This window comes from Talpa occidentalis, unplaced genomic scaffold, assembly GCF_014898055.3.
Source record: "Talpa occidentalis isolate TD23 unplaced genomic scaffold, MPIMG_talOcc4v2.1 talOcc4.6, whole genome shotgun sequence".
Taxonomy (NCBI): Eukaryota; Metazoa; Chordata; class Mammalia; order Eulipotyphla; family Talpidae; genus Talpa; species Talpa occidentalis.
In genome coordinates this window covers 89,780,624-89,803,031 of record NW_023604972.1, presented here as the reverse complement: position 1 = coordinate 89,803,031, position 22,408 = coordinate 89,780,624, and the positions used below count along the sequence as shown (strand labels likewise).

The following is a 22,408-nucleotide window of genomic DNA, read 5'->3' as shown; positions in this document are numbered from 1 at the left end:
CTCCCCGCTCTGGCTCTGGTGAATTCTCTCACCCTCCCGCGCTTCTGACTGTACCCAGTGCTTGTATAAATAAATAAATCTTTAAAAAAAAAAGAATTTATCAAGAAAGTGTTGAAATTCAGTTATATTCAGTTGAAAAGTCATAATTTTAAATAAGAAAATTACCAAGTGCAACTTATGAACGTAGGTATCACAAAAGATGCTAAGGCTCCTCCAAGGTGGCTGCACAGACTTGAGGTCTGAGCACACATTTTTAAAGAGGTCTACAGGGATTTTGAACATCTTTGCACATGGATATTCCCAAATCCATTTTCAAGAAAAAAGGGAAGATATAAATTGTTATCAGAGCAAGGATTTAGATTGAAATATCTTCTTTTTTTTTTTATTTAAGAGATCTAGGATTCTGGGGTAGACTTTATTGGAGAGAAAGGGAAGATAGGTTTTTCTCTCTAGATGTGTTTAGAATTAGAAGATGAATTTATGATTTAGGAGTTCAGCTTGGAGGTGACTAATTGAACAAAATTTTAATAAGTTCTAATCTGTGAAGATTGGTTCCTGAATGTGTTAGTATGATTGTGACCAAAATGACCAGAACCAGCAAAAGTCAGATGATGAGTGGCCCCCAGAGGCTTTATTTAAAGCTAAGATTTGACTTGCTCAAGTGAACAGATGATGGAAACACTCAACTGGCAGTTTTCAGTGGGAAAACCAAAATAAAACAATGGATCCTAGGTGATTTCTCTTCCTTGATCAGGTCTCCCACTTGGTAAGCATGGCAATTCTGGATGAATTTAATACTCCTTTCCACTTTTCATTAAGGGAGGTTGTGTTTGTGTGTGAAATGCAAATGTTACTATGGTCCTACACCATATTAAAATTACAAAGCAAAACAGTGAGGTAAAAGATATTTATTGACACTGACCAAAACATATACAAATATTTCTGAAGAATGAGCTGAAAAACATTTCCTGGTTTATTTTCTCACACAGACGCCTATCATACTAAAGGCTTGGTGTGCTTTGTGTAGAGCACGCCAGGCAGAGAGCTGAACTGGGAGGGCAGATTTTGCCCTAAAGAACCACTCCACAGGGTGGAGTGGTGGAGGTGGTGTTCCTAGGATGGGGGAGACAGGGCAGCTTAGAGGAGGACGACTCTACTGGAGTTTCACTATTTACATCAGATTTGACTTGCTGGGGTTGGGCCTCAGGGCTGTGTTGAAAGTTGCTGCTGAACTGTGGCCTGGAAGCTCAGCAGCAGTAGAACCACCGAGAAAGAGAGTCTGCAAAGTATGTGGTGGCCCAGGCCCTTGGAGTCCAAACTGTATTTTTAGCAGAGTGACCACCCAGGCAGGACAAGCTGGTTGTGTAGTGACTGATGACAGTGACAGATCACCACCAAGAGTAACCATTTTGATGCCCCAAAGAGAAATGAAACAAAAACTAGCAAGAGGGAAGACATTTCCCACATCTGCCGGTCCTTTGGGGCACCGGGGCCACGCTCCATAATCAGTTGCCGTGACTGGGACAAGTTCACCCATGATGAACTTCACTCTTTCCATCCAAATTGCTTCATTTAAATTTTAAAAGGGATTTCCAAAACCAGGGAGATCCAGTAGAAAATGCAGTATAATGCATTTTACTTTAGAGTCATAAAACTTTTTAAATACTTCTGCTTAATTTCCCTTCCAGAAATCTGAAATTAGGTGTGATAAGTTAATATTATACAAATAGAGCTGCTTTCCATAATTTAGTCATGCCCCAAAAATGACCTTGCAGGAAATATTAAATATTACTCTTAAAGCAATTTGGACACAGATGGTCACTAACACACACTAACACACACTCACACACATTAGGAAAGGAAAAAAGTTTCTCCCCAAAGTGCCAGTTTTGTTTGGAAAAATAACGACGACACAATTAGAGGTAAACAATATTTTCTTCGGCTGCATCTCCAGTCTCCCCATCTTGTCTGCTCACTGTCTGCAGATTGAGCTTTGCTTCTGCTATAAATGTTTGCAGCGGAGGACGGTGTGGATCTGAGTCGAGGGTGGGAGGGCATTCAGTTTGAGAGGTGTCCCGATCTGCAACAGACAGACAGCGCAGGTTACAGGAATGTCAGACCCACAGCAGCAACACTATGACTCCGGGAATCCTGTCTCCAGGCGTGGTGGCACCCAGGGAGAAAGGAACAGAGCAGTGTCTGATGATTTAATCAGCAGCATTAAGCTATGTCCTGTCGGGTGTACAAATTTGTCTCCTGCAGCTAGAAATTACCTTTGTGAAATACTCCTAGAAAAGAGCCAAACAAATGCAGACTTGTCACCATTTGTGGGCTGTTAAAACACTGCTACTGCTGAGACAGTGTGCCCATTTAGTTTAAAAATGGGTTCAAGACCTTGGAAATACAGCTGTATGCAATAAACTGTATTTGCTTCTGTGTAGCACCTTATCTCAGAATATCTCAAAGCCAGAACTGATCTTAAGGGTCCAATACTGTATCTGGGACTTTACAATGAGGGCAAAGGGTGGGGAGAAAGGAGCTGGAAGATCAAGAAGACCCTCCAGCCTTGGCATCATGCAAATCTGGTGACACTACCAATCACACAGCGAGAGTAGCCAGGTAGCAAGGGAAAATCCAATTGTCCCAGTAGCAATTGCGTTTGTTTCTTCTGGTTACCTAGCAACATCAGGACCTATTCTAGATCCTTTTTTCTGATAAAACCCTCTAATATGTGGTTTAAAAGGGAGACCAAGGGGATTTTGATTTGAAGGGAAAAAGGCTCTTGTGCAAACCACGTTTTCTGCACTTGTTCTACGCACCACCCTCTGAGGCTCAGCTATATGGCAACGCTACAGACTATAAGCTTCAGTGGAGGTCAAAGCAGAGTGTGCATGGAACCAGGAGGGAAAGATGGGCTGGCATGAGGCCCGCCTGCCCTTGTCAACCTTGATTCAAGCCCTCTATTATTAAACACTCTCAACTGGTGGCATCGTAATGACAAAATGCTCAGGACTTCTGCCCAGGACACTTAGCTATGACAGAAGGCAGGGAACATGGCTGGGTAGAAATGAAGGACAAAGTATCCATACAAGGCTCCATTTTTCAGGGAAGGATACCCTTTTCCACACTTTCTTTCATTAATTATTCCTACAGGAGATGGAGGCCACGGGAGAGGGACAGCCAGAGCCAAAGGAAGAAAACACTGGTCACCTGGAGAAACTGACTGAAGCCTCTGAAACTGAGGTGGACTCCTGAGGGGAGAGGGAGAGCATGAGGGGACCGCATCCACAGCTCTGCTCAAAGGTTTAGGCCGTCCCCAACTCTAGGTGCAATGGGACACAGAGAAATATAGACATTTACAATGGGGTACCTTGACTGTACTGACCTCCAACTCCAGATCCTGTTCCTCTAATACCAGGAGGTCATGAACCACTGAAGACACAACTACTGATGATGTTTCTAGCTACCACCACGTACAGAGTATCTCCCTTAACACAGAAACTGTTCTAGGATCTTACTATCTCTTTAAGCCTCAAAATGTCATGATCCACAATTTACAGATTGGGAAACTTAGGCTCAGGCTAGTCAAATTCTTGGCCAACATCATGCCCCAATGAAGTAATCTAAATTTACCCAGAGGGCTGTTGCCCCTGGGAGACACTCTGCTTCTCTGACCAAGATTCTCATGATTCCCATTTCTCACTGGAAATTTCTTGGCCACCTTTTCTGAATTGTAAGAATTGTAAGAATGTTAAATGGTTCTTCTCCCTAAGTACCACATTTTGAAGTCACTGGCAAAAAAAAAAAAAAAAAGACATTCGAAGTTCCTCAAAACTGAGAGTAATTACGAAATATTGTCACAAATACTGTTAACATCCACCCTCAGTATCAAACACAAAAACCCTCTAACAATGATTTCAGTATCAGGGAAAGACGACAACTCAACCTGACTGGCCTCCATCCTATTTTACCAATAGGGAGATAACAGCCACCCGTCCTGTCACAACACACTGTCATGCTTTCAACTCATTTCCCAACCATTGAATAAAACGATTTCATCTCTAAAAAATAAATATTCTCAATTTAACTGCTGATATTTAATATTACACTACACACACACACACACACACACACACACACACACACACACACACAGGCTGGCAGGTTGGAGAACAGGGCACCTAAGCCGCTACACTGTTGCCTCCCAGTCAACAGAAGTTCCAGCCAGGGCAGGAGAAATACCACATGGAAAATGAATGATGATCTATGGAATAAGTGGGCCGAGAGGTGATTGCTGCCAAAGGTGGCAATGCCAGGCACTCCAGAATGCCTTAATCCATGTTAAGTGCCCTTCTCTGGAGTCTGAACCATGTAGCAAAGTATCCAAAATACTGGTGAGCCTAGGTATGCAGGAAATTACCCTTAATTGTTTCAAGAGAAGATTTGTTAAAAAAAAAAAGTCAAAGAACCAAACATATCAGAAAGAATTCTTTTATCTTAATATAAATTGTAGGCTCCAATTCAGGAACATAAAGAACCAAGAATGAGAGAAAGAGAGAAAGAGAAAGAGAGAGAGAGAGAGAAAGAAAAAAGAGAGAGAGACAGAGAGAGCGCGCACACGAGCGTGTAAGAGTGTGTGTGTGTGTGTGTGTGTGTGTGTGTGTGTGTAAGGGGCTGCAGAGCTCAATCAGTACTTTTTCAAATAAGAACAGATAGCAGGAGAAAAACATCTCTAGGTGAGAGCTCGCTGGGCTAAGGTGACTGGCCCACACTGTAATTCCAGATGTAACACTGGAGGCTGTTGTGGCTGTGTGTCACCTGGACTGGAACTCAATTTCCTTTTCCATGTTCCTTCTGGGTTTCTACCTGAACTATCTAGGCAAGGTCAGACTGTCTGTCTTTGAAATTAGAAACTGCTCCATGATTTCTGATTTTATTACTCCATTTCAATCCTGAAAGGACTCCAGCACAGCAATTGTATATTTCTCAAGGTCAGTCACCTTTTTCCACACTTTTTACCCTAGAGAGTATGGTCATCATATAGTACCCTAAACTGAAAAAACATTTGTTAAAGTAAAACCTCATGATTCAGAAAGCAGAATTGTTTGGGAGTAAAATTAATCATCCAATTTCGGTTGTGATCAAAAATGCCTGTAACATTTCTAATCATGAAAGAAATAGAAAACCATTTTTAATAAGAAATATTGGTAAAATAATAATTCGTTCAACTAAAAACCAAATGCCATTGTAATGAAATAAAACTTCAAACTACAAACAGCCTTTAAACCAAATATCTCAACACAACTTTTCCTCTTGACATAATTTAATCCTTATATTTCTGGAAAGTAATCAGAGTAAGCACTAGCCTTAAAATAAGGATGAATAAACTGAAACACATTAAAAACCCCAAAACCTAACTAAACCAAGTAGAGAAACAGAATCGTGGTGCAGGTGTTTCTTGTTTATTTGTTGTTTCTGGTGTGTGATTTTGTTTTGTTTTTGCTGCATAACACCTTTTATTCATACCATAAATCTCCATCCTTCACTGAAATTTCCTTAGACTCATAGAAGGGTTTAAGTCCATATTCTAACTAAGTTTGAAAAAAAATCGTTAAGTGTCCACATTTGGACTAAAGGATTTCCTTTTACTCATAGGGCAGAAAGCAGTCAGGATACCAGGAACATGCGCAGTGTGATTTACATCCAGACAGTCCCCTGATCCTCCCAAGTGTGGGTCCTCTGTTGCAACCTATTGTTTGACATCTGTATTTACCAATTTTTACACTTTGCTACGTGCTGCTGGGATTTTAAACTATCAGATTAAAGAAAGTGGAGTTGGGGTAACATGACTATAGAGATCAATTCCGGGACAGAGGACACCAGCAGGAAGCAATACCGTCTACTGTTATAATAAAGTAAGTTAGAGAAAAGAGAATGTTAAGTCATAAGACAAAAAAACTTATAGAATTGTACTCTTTTGATACTATAAGTTTACAAGAAAATCTGTGGATTTTTAACCTTGAACTGTGGATCCCCACAGTTTAAACCTATATTGTTCAGTTATAGTTGGAAAGCTGCTTAAATGACTGGAAGACGGGCCTCCCCGGTGGCGCAGCGGTTGAGCACTGGGTTGCGAAGCTGCCCGCAGCCTCTGTGGCGCCGGTTCGATCCCCGGCTGCTCCCCGGCCACAGGAGGAGGGTCCCACATGGCAAGCAGACCTCCCTGCCGCCCGCTGCTCCCCTCAGCAGTGTACTTCGGTCCTTCTGCCTGCTCTGCTCCCTGCTCTGGCTCTGGTGAATTCTCTCACCCTCCCGCGCTTCTGACTGTACCCAGTGCATGTATAAACAAAACAAACAAAAAAAAAATAAATAAATAAAGCATGCCTCTATAAAAAAAAAAAAAATTAAAAAAAAAAAAAAAATGACTGGAAGACAATGCCCATAATCAAAATTCACACCTGATCTCCCTTCTAAGGCAGCAAATTTTAGAGTAACTTATTATAAGGAATAGGTTGTTGATAAATCAAAAAGGCTTTTCTATCATTTTAATATAGTTATGGAGTCTTTTCCGTTTCTTGGATTTTCTCAATAAAAAACATTTTAACTTGTTTATTTTAACAAACAAAAGGCTTATTTACATTTAAAAGCACCAGTGTAACTTTCGTCCTAAACATTAATTGCCAAGGTCTGAAGTTAGCTCAATCGTAAGCCCTATGCTACAAAAAAGCAAGTTGCATCTACTGTGAGGTCATGGCTACCTTAGGGTCCACCCTCTCTGTATTCTCCCAGTCCATTCTCCTCAACAGAGGTCTCCAGTTTCGTATCTTCTGGACCTCGGCTCTGTTCTTGCTTACTTTAATGAAGAGTTCAGACATGTATACTTCTTATTACTATGTTCTTTGTGCATTTTCCTAAAATCAAGACTCACACTTTCCTAGAATAATTCTACCTTAAACAAAAGTGTCCTTGAAGTCTGCAAAATAAGCCGTAGTCCCCATTTAATGATAGATTCACGCTTATACTCTGAAACATTCAAAAAATCGTTTCCTCATGGCATTACTGGCAATCACTATTTTTTCTCATGAGCATTAATGCACAGCATTTTCCTCCTAATAGAAAACACTTATTGTACAGAGCATGAGTTATCTTCAGAGCAAAGGAAATTTGGTCTCTGTCCCTAATTTTTCTCAACTCAATTTTCCATCATGAGCTACAAATAGGATATAAGCCTCTGGCATGAAAACTAGCCTGGAGTTGATACCTAAAGCCAATCTCGATTAGTGTTGATTCCCTTTCTATTCTTCATGTAAAATACTGCACTTGAAGTAAAATAACTGAGTAGACTCAGGTGTGTGTGTGCAAGTGAAAATTTGGAATGTGAGAAAGAAAACTAGTACCCATTTTTCAAAAAGTAGAAACTGAGTTGAACTTAATGTCTTCTCAGTGATTAACACATTGGGAGTTATCTTGGCTGGATATGTAACTAATATTGACAAGAAACAGCGAAACTGAGGCAAACAGGTCAACAAAGACGCAATTCTATTTATTAATACAAGACACATTATGGGGCCTCCCCGGTGGCCTAGGGGTTAGGTCTCAGTGTTGTCACCATGATGGCCTGAGCTTGATCCCCGGTCAGGGAGCTAATCCACATATGGCTCAGCAGAGTTCTCCTGTCTCACCCACTGATCCCTTCAGCAGTGTATTTCAGTAAATCCACCTGTTCTGCTTTCCATTCTGTCTCTGGTGAATCCTCTCACTTCCCACACCTCTGGCCTATACTCTTATTCTTCTACATAAAAATAAAGTAAAAAAAAAAAATTAAAAAGACACATTATGCTACTCTCTCTGCTGTTTGATTTGCTCTCACACCGTTCTTTCTCCCAAGCAGCATGCCAGAGTGAAAAATCAGGAGTGAAGAAGTGGAAATAGGTGAGGTTTTCCAAACTTGGATACACTTAGTTCTGTCCATTATGTCTATCATGGACCAAGGCAATAATTATCAGTAGCTGCTGAAATCTTTGAGAAGCTGATGGGAAACTTTTATCACTATGGATCACATTGACAACATCAGAACCTGCAGATCCATCTTAATATCACAAAAAGAAAAACAAACTTGGTAAGCCTTGTGATAGAAGCAATAGGAAATAAACAACATGTATAATATAGGAAATATACAGCACCTTCTAGGATGACTCTTTTCATGTCAAAATATAAATCCTGCATCTAATCAAACATCTATCCCCAATTAACAGTTTACAGGAAATAAAGGGGCAGAAGACTATGTTAAATGACATTATCAGGATGCAAGCAACAAAATCCAGAATGTAGGTCATTTTTCAGACAAAACGATATTTTTGATGTTAGCTTAATTTTTTAAAAATCAAATTAAAATTAAAACTGCTTTAAATAAATCAGTTGAATAATAGGCTAAGAACAAGAAAATATCCTAGAAAGTAAAACAAATACAAAATTTTTTCCAGGAAAAAAAAAAAAACTGTCCAAGTTAACTCAGTTTTTTCAACAAATACATTGTCTTTTATTTTTAAAGTCAGGGACACTAAATTAAGGGAGACTTATAGATAAATCGAATGCAATACATGAAATTATTTGGCTCCCAATTCAAACAAGCCAAGGGGGTGGGGGAAATGAGACAATCAGAAAAATTTAAGTACTGACAGTATGATTTTAAGAAACTGTTGTTAATTTTTTTAGATGTAGTGATATTATGGTGATTTTTTTAAGAGTTCTTACCTTTTGGAAAAGAATGCCTAAATATTTTTGGATGACATTTAGGATGTCCTAGATTTACTTTAAGATAATCTGATGTGAGCAGAAAAGGAAAAGGTCATTGATGAATCAGGATTGACTGTTGGTAATAATTAAAGCTGGGTGTGGGTAGACGGGATTTATTAAATTATTCGGCTTTTGTGTATGTTTGAAATGGATCATAACTTTTTCTTAAGTTTATAACCTTCTATATATTTGTACTATAAAATCTTAAAGGGTTCTCTGTTATTCCACCAGTGTGGCTTCTAAATATCTGATATACAGAAAACACCATGGCAATAAATTAAAGACCTCTTCTGGATGCTGAGTGCATTTAGATCAATTTTAAAGCAACTATATGACAGGTCATTGGCAAGTGCTGTGTATGGGTTTGTATCTACTTAAAAAGATATACAAATTGTATGAACCTATGTCATAAACTAGGCGAGGTTCTTTTGAGTTTATAGCTACCAATAAAAAAGTGATTCAGGTATAGTGTTGGCTCCTGCTTGGAAAATCTAACATCTCCTAAGTGAAACATAATTCAGAAAAGATCTCATTTTATAAACTGGGTGCATTTGTCCATAACAATGAATTGATAAGCTTCTCTTGGAACTTGGATTCCTGTTTTTTATTTTTTCTTTTTGAGCTTGCTTAAAACTAAAAATGTAACATTTAAGAAGTAGGAAATGAAAAGCAATATGTCTAGTCTAATAATATCAAAGAAAATTTTCAAGCCATAATAAAGTAGGTATCAATATATATTGCCAAATGAGTGAATGAATCCAAGATTATTTAATTAAAAAAATCTGTTTAACTAGAGTCATGGAATCATCAGTTTGGAATTCTGATATTTACAAAGTACCTCTGAAGTCCATTTTGTCTAATCCTTGGCTTCTCAGTGGAATCAAATTGCAAAAGTAATCAAGATAGAACTGCAATATAGGATTTCTTTAAGACACTAACATTGTTTGACCTTGAGTCAAACATTTAATTCACTCCTCTTACCCACCATGGTAGGCATATTATGAAAAATGAGATGCTAAAAAATCATGAGACAAACCCTACTTGAAACAGATCACAATGCAGAATACAGAAAGCTGAAGAAAACTTCTAAAAAGCTTAATGAACAACTCCAAAGAGATATTTAAAAGGCATTTCAGTCACAAAACATGATTCTAAAAACAAGAACTATAAGAGAACAAGAGACATCGCCTGGAAATTGCAATGCTAGCTGAGTTTTGTTTTGTTGTTGTTGTTGTTTTTTTTTAATCAGTGGAATAATAGGTTAAGGACAGGAAACTCTCCCAGAAAGTAAACCAGAAAGTATGAGGAAATGGAAATAAAAGAGAAAAACAGGAAAACGAGATTCCAAGTTCAACTTCCAACCAAAAGATAATTTCAGTAAATTAAAACTGAAATAAAAATTATTTCTTTTTAAATAAAAAGAAAACTTCTCAGAATCAAGGAAATGTCTCCAGATTGAGTCTAATACATAACTAGTAAAAATGATTTTAATAAAAGTCAACACTAAGGCATAGAATACAATTCATCTGAGATGAGATAAAAGATAATTCTAAAAACTTCCAAAAACAGAGAACAGGTCACAAGGGAACAGGAATTAGAACAGCACCAGACCTTGCAGGAGCAACCCTGGAAAGTTGGAAGAATCAAATCTGTCAAAATTCTGAAGGAAATAAATTTTTATTATAGGATTTTATGCCCGATAAATGATAAAAACTAAACATAACAGCAGCAAACCCAAATGAAATGAAAAAAGACATTTCAGCTAATCTGACAAACGTCTGCATTCATTTACATCTTAGGGAAGCTGAGGATATGCTCCACCAAGAAGGAATATGCCACAAGGGGGACAGAATGGCATTGAGGACACAACCCCCAGCACAGGATGGGAAGAGATGGCCAGCGGACGACTACAGGGGACAGCAGGTCTGCAGAGCCACGAGGGGACACTGGAACAGGAAGCCAGCAGATCTTGAAAGGGAAATTCCAGGAAGGAAAGTGAAACTGACAGACACTGGATGTGTTGAGTGTGTAAAATTATATTGATCAGTTACTGAGAGAAGTATAGGAGCCTTGGCATAAAATACAAAGGGAGGGAGAAAAAGTCATCAAACGAAAAAAATAAGGCAGATGGTTAAAGTCTCAGTAGGATACAACAGTCAATAACATTATTTTAAGTAGCTTCTACACAAGTAATTGATTTTTCTCCCTCTTGAAAGAGTTTAGCTCGCACAAACGCCCCTTTAAAATCTTAAAGTATCCAGATAATTATAAATGACTTCTCGAAAACAACTTCTTAAACACATTTTTTTTTTTTATTTATAGAGGCATGGTTTTATTTATTTATTTGTTTGTTTGTTTGTTTTGTTTATACATGCACTGGGTACAGTCAGAAGCGCGGGAGGGCGAGAGAATTCACCAGAGCCAGAGCGGGGAGCAGAGCAGGCAGAAGGACCGAAGTACACTGCTGAGGGGAGCAGCGGGCGGCAGGAGAGGTCTGCACGCCATGTGGGACCCTCCTCCGGTGGCCGGGGAGCAGCTGGGGATCGAACCGCTGCGCCGGCAGCTTCGCAACCCAGCGCTCAACCACTGCGCCGCCACCGGGGAGGCCCATCGAAAACAACTTCTTAAATTACAAATTATACGGAGCCCAATCAAAAAGAATATGTCTGTATAATTAAGAGTTGATTCTTAGAATTCAAAAATTTGCTATTAGAAAAAAACCTTGAACAGGAAATGAGAGGGAGCATAAAAAGAGAGCATAAAAAGCTACTATATACAAAAAGGAATGAGATCACACAGGTAACTAGGAAAGTATAAATTGAGAGGACAAATGGTCATTGCACACCTATGATATTGGTCAAAATTTAGAAGCCTAACAATACTAGGTTTGGGGAGGACCTGGAGAAATGGATGCCCTCGTATATTGCTGCTGAGTTGAACAATTTTGGAGAGAACCGGTCATACCTGCAAAACTAAAGGCATCCCTGCCCCTTCCAGGTGTTAAAATCTACATCAACTATATTCACTTCCACTGAGTGTATGGAAGGATGTTTACTGAAAATCATTTCTAATAGGAAAAAAATGGAAGCCTTTTAATTGTTCATAGTAGGGAAATGAATTTGCTGGTGTTTATTTATATAATGGAATCTACAGCTGTTGAAAATGAACTATTTGTGCTACATGTATGAATATGCATGCTGAGTACAAAAACAAAGACATACAGGGAGAGTATGTGAAGTGCAAGAGAGGGAGGCAGGAGAAAAGGGCATGCTATTTTTGTTAAGTATGGAAAACAAAAAATGATAGGTGTGATATATATGGGTATTGATAGCACATACTGTGGAAATGATATACATCAATTCTAGGATACTGAACTGATTCAAAAATAAAAGATAAAAGGAAAGGATTTCAACTCTGTAATTTTTAAAAAAAGATACTGAAGCAAAATTGGCAAAATGTTAACATTTGTTAAATACATACTGATAGATATTTTCTATGCTTTTCTGTAAGTTTGAAATTTTTCATAATTGAAACTTATATATTTAAAAAATTATTAAAATACAAAGCAACGAGTTGCAATATGTGGTCTTTATTTGGTTCCTGAGTCCAAAACATATATGTAAACTGCAAAAAGGATATACACAGAGATACATAAATATGATATTTATGTAACAATTAGAAATTTAAACACTGACTATCTGTTGACCACTATGGAATTTCTGCTAATTTTTTCTGGGGTATGATAACAGTTTCAAAGTGAGCCTTGTCTTTTACAGATATACTGATGATTTTTAGAATTAGCTTCAAAATAACATGGATGGGTAGGAGGCTAGATAAAGCAAGACTAGTCATAAGTTCCTAATTTTTTGAAGTTAAGTGATAGCACTTGAGTAGTTGTTACGTACCTCAGTTTCATTTAGCTATATTTCAAATTGTCCATAATACATTCAGGTAGACTGATATGTCAAGTTCACATTTTATATCAAAATAAATTAAGATATTCAAATCTTAAGAGTCCCTGTTAAGCAAAGACAACTTTTAAGATTGTGCTGAATGAAAGAAATGTAGGTCCCAGCTACAAGGATAGTTTGTACTTTCATGGCACTAAATTCCTCTCAAGGCTGTAGAGACCAGGTCTTTCTAAATACCATGGCAATAAAGCTGGCTTTCTGGAAACTGCTTGCTGCACGACCCTACCCACATTGAAAGACTTATGCCTCTCATTTTGCTGAGAGAAGTATTGAATTCATTTTTCTGCCAGGTGAATAATGCAGGAAATCAACCTAGGAATTTTAATGCTGCATTTATTTCTTACTGGTTGGGTAGAGGGAAAAGCAGCTGTTCAAATTCTTGAACATACAGGATCCTGAGTTTTTCTTGAAACCAGAAAAAGGCAACAAGCAATTAGATCAGACACACCCAACCTAATTAGTTCAACCTACTTCTTAATAATTATGTTATTACCAGACTTAAAAAAAATTGGCATCCAATTCTTTATTTTAAATGTCTACAAATGAGTGTATTTTTCCCTTGATCAACAATTATGAGTTGTCAAGAATTATGCACCTATTCTGAGAAATTGGTACTACAGTTTTCACAGCAACATAAGATTTTGAAAAAAAAAAAAAAAATTACCAAGAAACCAAATCCTGAAATATCTTTTCCAGCTGTTGCCCTGAGTTGTCACTCAAAAATGATTATAATTTCTTAACTGCTACATAACTTATAGAATGTAAGCCTTGCTTGGTACATATATTTTCACCTCCTTAGCATTCTTTTCACATTTATGTTTGTTATCAAAGATTACTATAATGCATTTCTGGAAATTAAATTTCAAATGAATATTTTTAGAAACTGTACAATTACAAAAGAAAGTTTGCAGAAGCAAAATTAGGACTTTATTTTTTTTAAAAAAAAGGCTGTCAAAAGAGAACATATATGTCATAGGGTCAACTGCTCTACTTCTTGCTCATCTCTCCCTACGGAGATGATTTTAAGTTGTGTGCTGCATACTACAGTCGCGTGGAGCTACTCTGTTGGCATATCTCTATGGACCTGTTCATATGTGTATTTCCAGGCATGTGACCTGTGACTAACACTGAAGCCTAGAGCATGTTCATTTCCCTTTAATTATCTACCAGGTGACATGAATTCACAAATTTATACTATGTGTTCCTCTCCTTAAACAGATTTTTCTTCTGCTGAAGAAGGAGCCAAATCATTGCCATGGAATTTAAGTTCCCTTTGGTGGAATCAGCCATCACCAGCAAGGACAATGAAGGATAACCATAAAGACTCCTTTAGTGACCAACCCTCTGAGCCTCCAGGCCTCCAGACTCTTGAGGGGCACTAAGTACACAGGCCTGAGAGCCCATTAGCTCACAGAGCAGGAAGATGCGGGCACACATCACTACAATAAAGGCAGGATATCCTGCTCAATGGCTAATGAATACTGTCCATGGGTGGACACCACACCAGAGTCCCTCTGGAGAGAAATCCAGATGTGCTGGCCAGAACCAGTTTTAGAGCAAAGGCAATGTCTGCACTGAGTCTGGTTAACACCATGTCAACAGGTGTTGTGGTAAGATACCACTGTTGCAAAGGGGAGAAAATGTTAGATGCCACAAGAGTTTCCAAGTTTGGCCGAAATGAATTTGTGCAGATGAATTAAGGGTGGTGCAAGTGTATAAAAAAGTAGGGTGTGGAGGGTCTTGAACTGGAGTGTTAGGAATTTTAACTTCAGAAAATAAGCTAAGCAGGGCCTCCCCGGTGGCAAAGCAGTTGAGCGCTGAGCTGCGAACCTGCCCGCAGCCTCTGCAGCACAGGTTCGATCCCCGGCGATCCCCGGCTGCTGGGCGAGGGTCCCACATGGCGCAGCAGACCTCTCCTGCTGCCCGCTGCTCCCCTCAGCAGTGTACTTTGTCAGTCTGCCTGCTCTGCTCTCCCCTCTGGCTCTGGTGAATTCTCTCACCCTCCCACGCTTCTGACTGTACCCAGTGCTTACATAAATAAATAAATAAATAAATCTTAAAAAAGAAAAAAGAGGGCCTCCCCGGTGGCGCAGCGGTTGAGCGCTGGGTTGCGAAGCTGCCCGCGGCCTCTGCGGCGCCGGTTCGATCCCCGGCTGCTCCCCGCCACCGGAGGAGGGTCCCACATGGCAAGCAGACCTCTCCTGCCGCCCGCTGCTCCCCTCAGCAGTGTACTTTGGTCCTTCTGCCTGCTCTGCTCCCCACTCTGGCTCTGGTGAATTCTCTCACCCTCCCGTGCTTCTGACTGTACCCAGTGCATGTATAAACAAAACAAACAAACAAACCAGCAAACAAATAAATAAAGCATGCCTCTATTAAAAAAAAAAAAAGGGGGAAATAAGCTAAGCAGCTACTGATATCAGGATCCTTCTTGGGTCCCGTGACAGCTACATATTTAACTTGGCTTCACCTGCACATACTGCCACTCTGAAGTGAGAGGCAGGTGCAGCAGGACGGTAAGAAGAGAACCCTCCATTTCTTGCCTGCCTAGACTGAATCCACCTTTAGCCAGTAAGTTTTTACTCCTGTGATGGACAGAGTGTTGGAGTGAACACTGCTTTGAGCTTCTTATCCATCTGTTCCTCAATAAACCCTGAGTACCTAGTGTGAGCCTGACACTGGGCTGGACACCAGTGAAATCGAGCTGAAAAAGAACCTCATCCAAGCACCCTAGAAGTTTATAGTCATATAATCTCTTTGAAAACTGTTTTACACTGAGCCTCCCTGGTGGTGCAAGGGGTTAAGTCTCAGCACAATGAAGCTACCAGCAGCCACTGCAGCATGAATTCCATGCTGACCCACATGGCACAGCAGACCTCTCCTGCCTTGCCCACTGCTCCCCTTAGCAGTGTATTTCAGTGGATCCACCTGTTCTGTTCCCTACTCTGTCTCTAGAGAATCCTCTCACACACACACCCCACACCTCTGGTCTGTACCCCAGTTCTTGTATGGATAAATAAATCAATCTTTAAAAAGAAAACTGTTTTACAGTTTGTTAAAAGTTAAATGGGCACCTACAGTAGGAGTGATTCTACTCCCATGTATTTATCCAAGAGGAATGAAAACATAATTCACAAGAAAGCCTTGTGTAGAATGCTCACAGAAACTTTAATAGTCAACAACTAGAAATAAGCCATGTGCCCATAACAAAGTAACAGGTAGCTGCGGTACAGTCATCAGGGAAGGGTTAATAAAAAGAAACCAATTGTGTATTCATGCAACAGCAAGGATGCATCTGGGTGAAAAAACTAAACGCAAAAATGTTTAGACATCGTGTCTCATTCCATTTCTTTCTAGAATCCTCATAATTAACCGGTGGAGATGAAAAGTGGATGAGTAGTTGCTTCAGGGATTGGGGGTTTGTTGGAACAAGAGATAAGGGAACTTTCTGGAGGAACAGAAATGTGACCTGTGCCCTGATGTTCTTCCCACAAAACTGATTAAATAACAGAGTTAATATATGAGCATTTCACTATATATAAACTATATCTCAATAAGTGAAAACCATATCAAGCATCTCAGAGTATAGAGGGAAAACAAGTCAGAAAATATTGTGATAAGTAATAAAAGGGTCTAATGGACACTGTGGGGCCACACACAGAGGCTTTTGGCCGGTTGGAAGGGTCTGGATAGGTGTCTAGAGAAAAAAATGACCCAGGAGCTAAGTCTTGAAAGTTGAGTGAGAGCTGGGAATATGAGTGGAGGGAGGATATTCCTGAGAGGGGAAACAGATATATGGAGACAGATGTACAAGAGACACCCATGGCCTCTCACATTACAGAATGTGCACTTCAGGCCTGGACCACAGGTTGAGAGAGGACAGAGTAGGATAGGCTGAGGGACCAGGCCTCCAGCCCCAACACGTAACTCTTGGGATTCTTTCATCAGGTCTATCAATACCTGGTGTGTTTGAATAAGCCCCAGAAAGCTGACCTGGAAAAGTCTTAAATTAACTGGTGACAAACCTGTATCCACAGGTCAAATGTGGCCTAGGATCTAAACAAAGCTCTATCTTAAATTCATTATATTGGATTTGGTTTTAAAGGACATCCTATGTGGTAGCTCATGTTGAAATATTCAGTTGGGCTTTAACGGACCCCATGGGGGTAAAAATTGTATTTGAAGGGTGTGTCACCTGCAATGAGTTTTTCAACATCCACTTACACTGTGTTTTTTTTTCCCAGTGTATTTCAAGGAGAAGTAAGTAGTCCTGCAAAATGCTAGACTGGAAAAGAGGATCCTGAGGTTAAATCGGTTTGGGAAGTGCCACTTTTGAAGATTCACAGTACACATGGACACAGTAAAAGTTCTGGAAATGTTGTATAGTCCCCAAACCACCACTTCCCAATTATCTGATTATGGGAACTTTCTATGGTGTAACACCTAATTATAGAGGAATAGTGAAGCATTTTTTGAGAAATGCCTGCTGAGATAAAAACCAAGAGACCTACCAACCACTATGGAAAGCTGTGTGGAGATTCCTCAACCTACTAAAGATAGAGCTTCCATATGATCCAGCAATTCCACTCCTAGGTGTTTAACTGAAGGACACAGGAACATTAATTCCAAAGAGCACCTGCACCCCTATGTTTATAGAGCACTATTTACAATAGCTAAGCTATGGAAGCAACCCAAATGCCCCAAAATAGATGACTGGATCAAGAAGATGTGGTACATATACACCATGGAATATTACTCGGCATTCAAAAAAGATAAACACATGCAATTTGCAGCAACATGGATGGAGCGGGAAGGGATCATGCTCAGTGAAATAAGTCAGAAAGAAAAAGAACAATACTGGATGGTCTCACTTATTGCAGGAATCTAGAAAACCTAAATAAGGGACCAGGAAAAAGAAAAACTGTAAGAAAGAAAAAATCAAAATCAACAAAAAACTATGAATCAGAGACACACTATGGGGGGTGGGGAAAGGAGGAGTAGGGGTCAAAATAAGGGGGTTGCAATTGTATGGGGAATATAAAAATAAAATAATAAATAAATAAATAAATAAAACCAAGAGACCTAATAAGTCAGGTCACCAGAGCAACCACCTGGGGGCAGCACAGTGGCACTTGCTACTGACTCGCCCCTTAACACAGTGTAACAGTGACAGTGACAATAACTATGGCCACTGGGTGTTCCAACATGTTAAGAATTTCACATGTTTGTCTTTTGTAATCTTTATACCACCTAGAAAGCAGATACTAACAGAAGTCCATGTTTATTGATGAGGAAACAAGGTTAAACACTTGCTAAAATGTCACAGTAATGTAAAATTTCTGTAAATGACAATGCTGGAATCTGAACCCAGGTATAATTCTCATAACTTCTATCTTAACCACTAGACCTACAGCCAACACCACTGTTCAATATTAAGTGTATTCTTTATTGCATTCATTGTTCATCTGTGTACTTAGTTGTTCTTTCATATCTCTCAGTATAAAGTGAAATACTGATAAATCTACTAAAATGTATTTTTAGTCTATATTTGTAGGAACAGTGTAGAAGATGAGATAAAAAGGATTCTTTATCTTCTTACATTTTAATTATAAGGAAATACCACATCAGCTACTTTTCTCATGTGTTTAGTTTTGGCCATTATGTTTAAAAGTGATATTGCCCAACAGGTTTCACCCCTCGTAGTGTTTCTGGGGCAGTGCTGAACCAGCCACTTAACCAAGCCCTTCAAAAAAATACACTTTCAGGAATTTTACTGAACTATACATCCCCAAAGTTAGCCAATAGCCTCTCTTTAAAAAAAACTGAGACTAGGACCTCCCCAGTGGCGCAGTGGGTTGAGCACAGTGCTATGAAGTTGTCTGCAGCCTCTGTAGTGTGGATTTGATTCCCAGCCGGCCAGGGAGAAACCCACATGGCACGGCAGACCTCTCCAACCTCGCCTGCTGCTCCCCTCAGCAGTGTCTTCAGTCTGTCTGCCTGTTCTGCTCCTTGCTCTGTCTGTGGTGAATCCTCTCACCCTCCTGCACCTCTGACTGTACCCCAGTTCTTGTATAAATAAATCTTTAAAAAAATAAAAAAATAAAAAACTGAGAATAATTATCTCTGAAAATAATCACCAATAAGTACTATATATTTATGGAAATGTGCAGAAGTAGCATAAGCTTGTTTGAGAAAAAAACATTTAAGCCCCCCCTTGATTTATTAAAAAAAATTGTGTTTATACATATTTGGTGGAGAGGGATCTCACAAGTATTTATGATATATACACATCTTTCATCTAACAAACACAAAGAGGAAATTTTTAATTTGCTAAACTACTTGGAAAAAAATCTTTCCATATCTTAACTAGGGGCAATGAGGACTTCTTTGATTTTCCCCAATACTTTTCTCTAAAGCACCCATAGTTCAGATTCAGGCTTTTCCCCCATATCCTTGAACATAACTGGCACAGAGAGTCAGCTCAAAACGGGGAATTTCTAGGACAAATTTAGCATCCAATTGTTCATAATGCTTTACATACCTCAAATTGCTTGTTCAGCATAAAATAATTTTTTCCCCAAAATTTATGTAGGTGATTCAGTACCCTGAGGAAGGCTAAATGCCCCTCCCTCGTGCAGGATTGTTGGCGTATCCTTTCAAAAGGCACATGAATCCGGTCCTCAGTCTCCAGGGAGACAGCCATGTGCAACTGTCCTTTCCCACACTGGAGCATAAATGTGAAATCTGGTCTTATTGCCACATGCTGACCACCAGACCATCACATTTGGGCCAAAACGTTCATTATGTTTCTCCCTCCAATATATATGCCAATGAAAAATAGTTTGCATATGTAAAACTTTGTGAGTATATTTTAGAGCTCATATGACCAGAAGCATCAAGCATCTAAAAATATAGGATGAGCTCTCCTTGTGTATAATCTGGCATCCCAATCTGTATAAATTAACAAGTAATCAAAAATAGTACAATTTTTTTTTAGTAAGAATAAATTCATCAAGAGTCAGAAGTTTAACCTACTCATTAGAAGTAGCACTGTCTTGAAAACCTTTAATTTCTTAAAAGGGGTTCGTTTTAATCAGATGGAATAGACATTAAGCTTCCATATTCTTGTTAGAAAAGATCCCAAAACAGAACCATATGGAAATAAGACAACACATTATATTTCAAGTGTTTATGCTTATATAATTTAGAATATTTAGTAGTTCCATATTTACTAAGCTAAAATAAGAAGGAAAAATCCATCATCGCTAAACAGTTAACTGCAAGGGTACATCTGAAGTGACAAGAATATACACTTAAGATCCTAAACATGCAGATTCCAGAAACTTTTGGCAAAGCCAAGTATGTGAAGTCTCCTTGACTTCTAATATCACACCACCCTGTCTCCTGCCATCTGCCTCAACAAATGTCACTGTATTCCCAGGATGGAAACATGCTTCCTTCCTGAATCATTCCTACAAAGACCTCCAAAAATATGGCCTAGCAGTTAAGCATGATTATCCTGGATACAGGGGAGAGGAAGGGGGAACAAAACTATAGCCTTCTTTCAGTAATACAGAAGAATCAAGAATTCCCTCATATGTGGGACCAGTGTCCAGCAAGGGCCAGTCTTTGAGAAATAGGAACTTCAGGACTCAGAATCTGTAAGGGGACTGAGGCTCCTGAGGACATGTTAGAAAATAGAATGTTAGAATCACCTCCTCATTTGAGGCTTTGAATGAAGAGGTCCTTGAGTATGCAATTCCGGGTTTTTTTTTGTTGTTGTTGTTGTTGCTGGTAGATTTATGAGACTTTTAGATTACATTGCCCTTATTGCAATGTTACTACATTCTGTAAGATTAATTGATTGCAAATCACTGCAAAGGGTGCCAAGATCACTGGTAGGAAGCAGGTCATTAAATAAAATTAAAACTCTGCCAGTGTTGTGCTTGTAAATGTTTCTTCCAAAGCCTTACAGCACCATTCCTTACAAAATGGCCTCAATTCACCAGAGAGGCCAAGGCTCCTGTATTTCTGGTGGATGATTCAAGTGTCCTATATTTAATCCCAACATCCAGCATGGTATGTTTTGGGAGGAAAAAGTTCTAGTGTAATGAAATTTGCACTAAGAGAGCTATGGAAAAAAAATCACAAAATAATTAGATTTTGCACAGCTTTACTGTGAAATTGCTCAGGGCATTACCCTGAATAACTGGAACCTTTACGAGACTACATTTTTTTTTCTTAGGTAAATCTTCAAACCAAGCGTTAATATTTCAGATTAAATTGAATTAATATCTTATCCAGAAAGAGAATGGATATCCTAGCCCCTTACAAGGAAATGCAACAGCAATTATCACGGCAAACTAACATCTCCATAGATCAGAACTCAGGCTTAGGTTTACTTATTATCGGATCTGAAGTCTAAGTAGAACAACAGGACAAGATTTCCCTGCCTCAGCCAGCTAAGAACACATAGGCGCCTTTCAGTCACTCTAGGGCAAAGCAAAGTGATACATTTCTTAAGCTGCCACCATATTCAATTTTAAGATTTCTATAATAAATATGTGACATTTTAGACAATATTTTAAGACTGACAAGTAGAGGGCGATGCCAGGAAAACTGGTTCACATTCTAGGAGCGTATTTAACTCAACAAATACTAATTGTTTTGCCTGGGGAGATACATTGGACTGTTAAATAGGATTTAACAGAAGAAAAGGGGTTTAAGAAAGTGTTTCATTCATGTTGAGCTAGCCACCCATGCTTAATTCACTAGCATTCAAAAGTTTAAAAAAAAAAAAAAAACCCCAGTGAACAGAAAGATTGACTAATTGTTACTGATGTAATAATTTAATGCTGAATTATTTATGTGCTATCTTCTGAAAATGACAGGATTCATTTCCAGTTGAATGAAGGATCCATTTCTGGTTGGTTTAAAGTATTTTGGGGAGAGCACATGTTAATTTTTACATTTTCATTTGCTATGCATAGCCATATAGGGCTATAAATACAGTATCCTAAATGGAAAAAATAACATAAGAAGATGATCTCTGGAGTTGAACAAAACTGTCCTATGCCAAACTGATAATCAAAATGCACAGTAGTACAAAAATGTATTTCAACATTAATAAGGAGAAGAAAAGTCATTGTTAAAATCTGCCACCTAGAATCCAGTGAATTATTAAAGGCAAACAATCTTGTAGTTATCATGACATTTGAAGATCAAATACTTCAAAAAGTTTTGAAACTCACTCCATCAGGTTAGTGAGACTGAGGTCCTGCCTGTGCAAATCACCATCACACCCCAGAGCTCTGCTATCTTTTCTCAACCTCTTTCAATGTCTCAGTGAGGAGTCAAGTTCGCAGCTGCTTTCATTTCTGCTGGAGAGAGTGGACCTTGACTCTTTCATTCACATAATAAATATTTATCAGATGTTCATTACATGCCAAACACAGCGCTTGGTGCTTGAGATAGAGCAATTAACAAAGGGGACAGGCACAGTCCCCGCCACCTCAAGACTCATTCCACAGTGGAGCAGACAGATGTTACATAAATTATTACACTTGTAATTAATTCAAATCATGATAAGTGCTAATAAAGAGATGTGTCCTGGTGATTCTGAACCCTAATTTTTATCAATTTAT

General features: G+C 38.9%; 1 protein-coding gene across 1 annotated transcript in view; it reads right to left on the bottom strand.

Moving 5' to 3' along the window:
* Window positions 1-890: 890 nt before the first annotated feature.
* LOC119260606 (rho guanine nucleotide exchange factor 28-like) overlaps window positions 891-22,408 on the bottom strand; it is a gene marked incomplete at its 5' end in the record, with an annotated part of 59,785 nt that continues 38,267 nt past the window's right edge. The window contains one exon of the mRNA XM_037529584.2: window positions 891-2,080. Within this exon, the coding sequence (XP_037385481.1) occupies window positions 1,917-2,080 (164 nt within the window). The remainder of the gene's footprint in view (window positions 2,081-22,408) is intronic.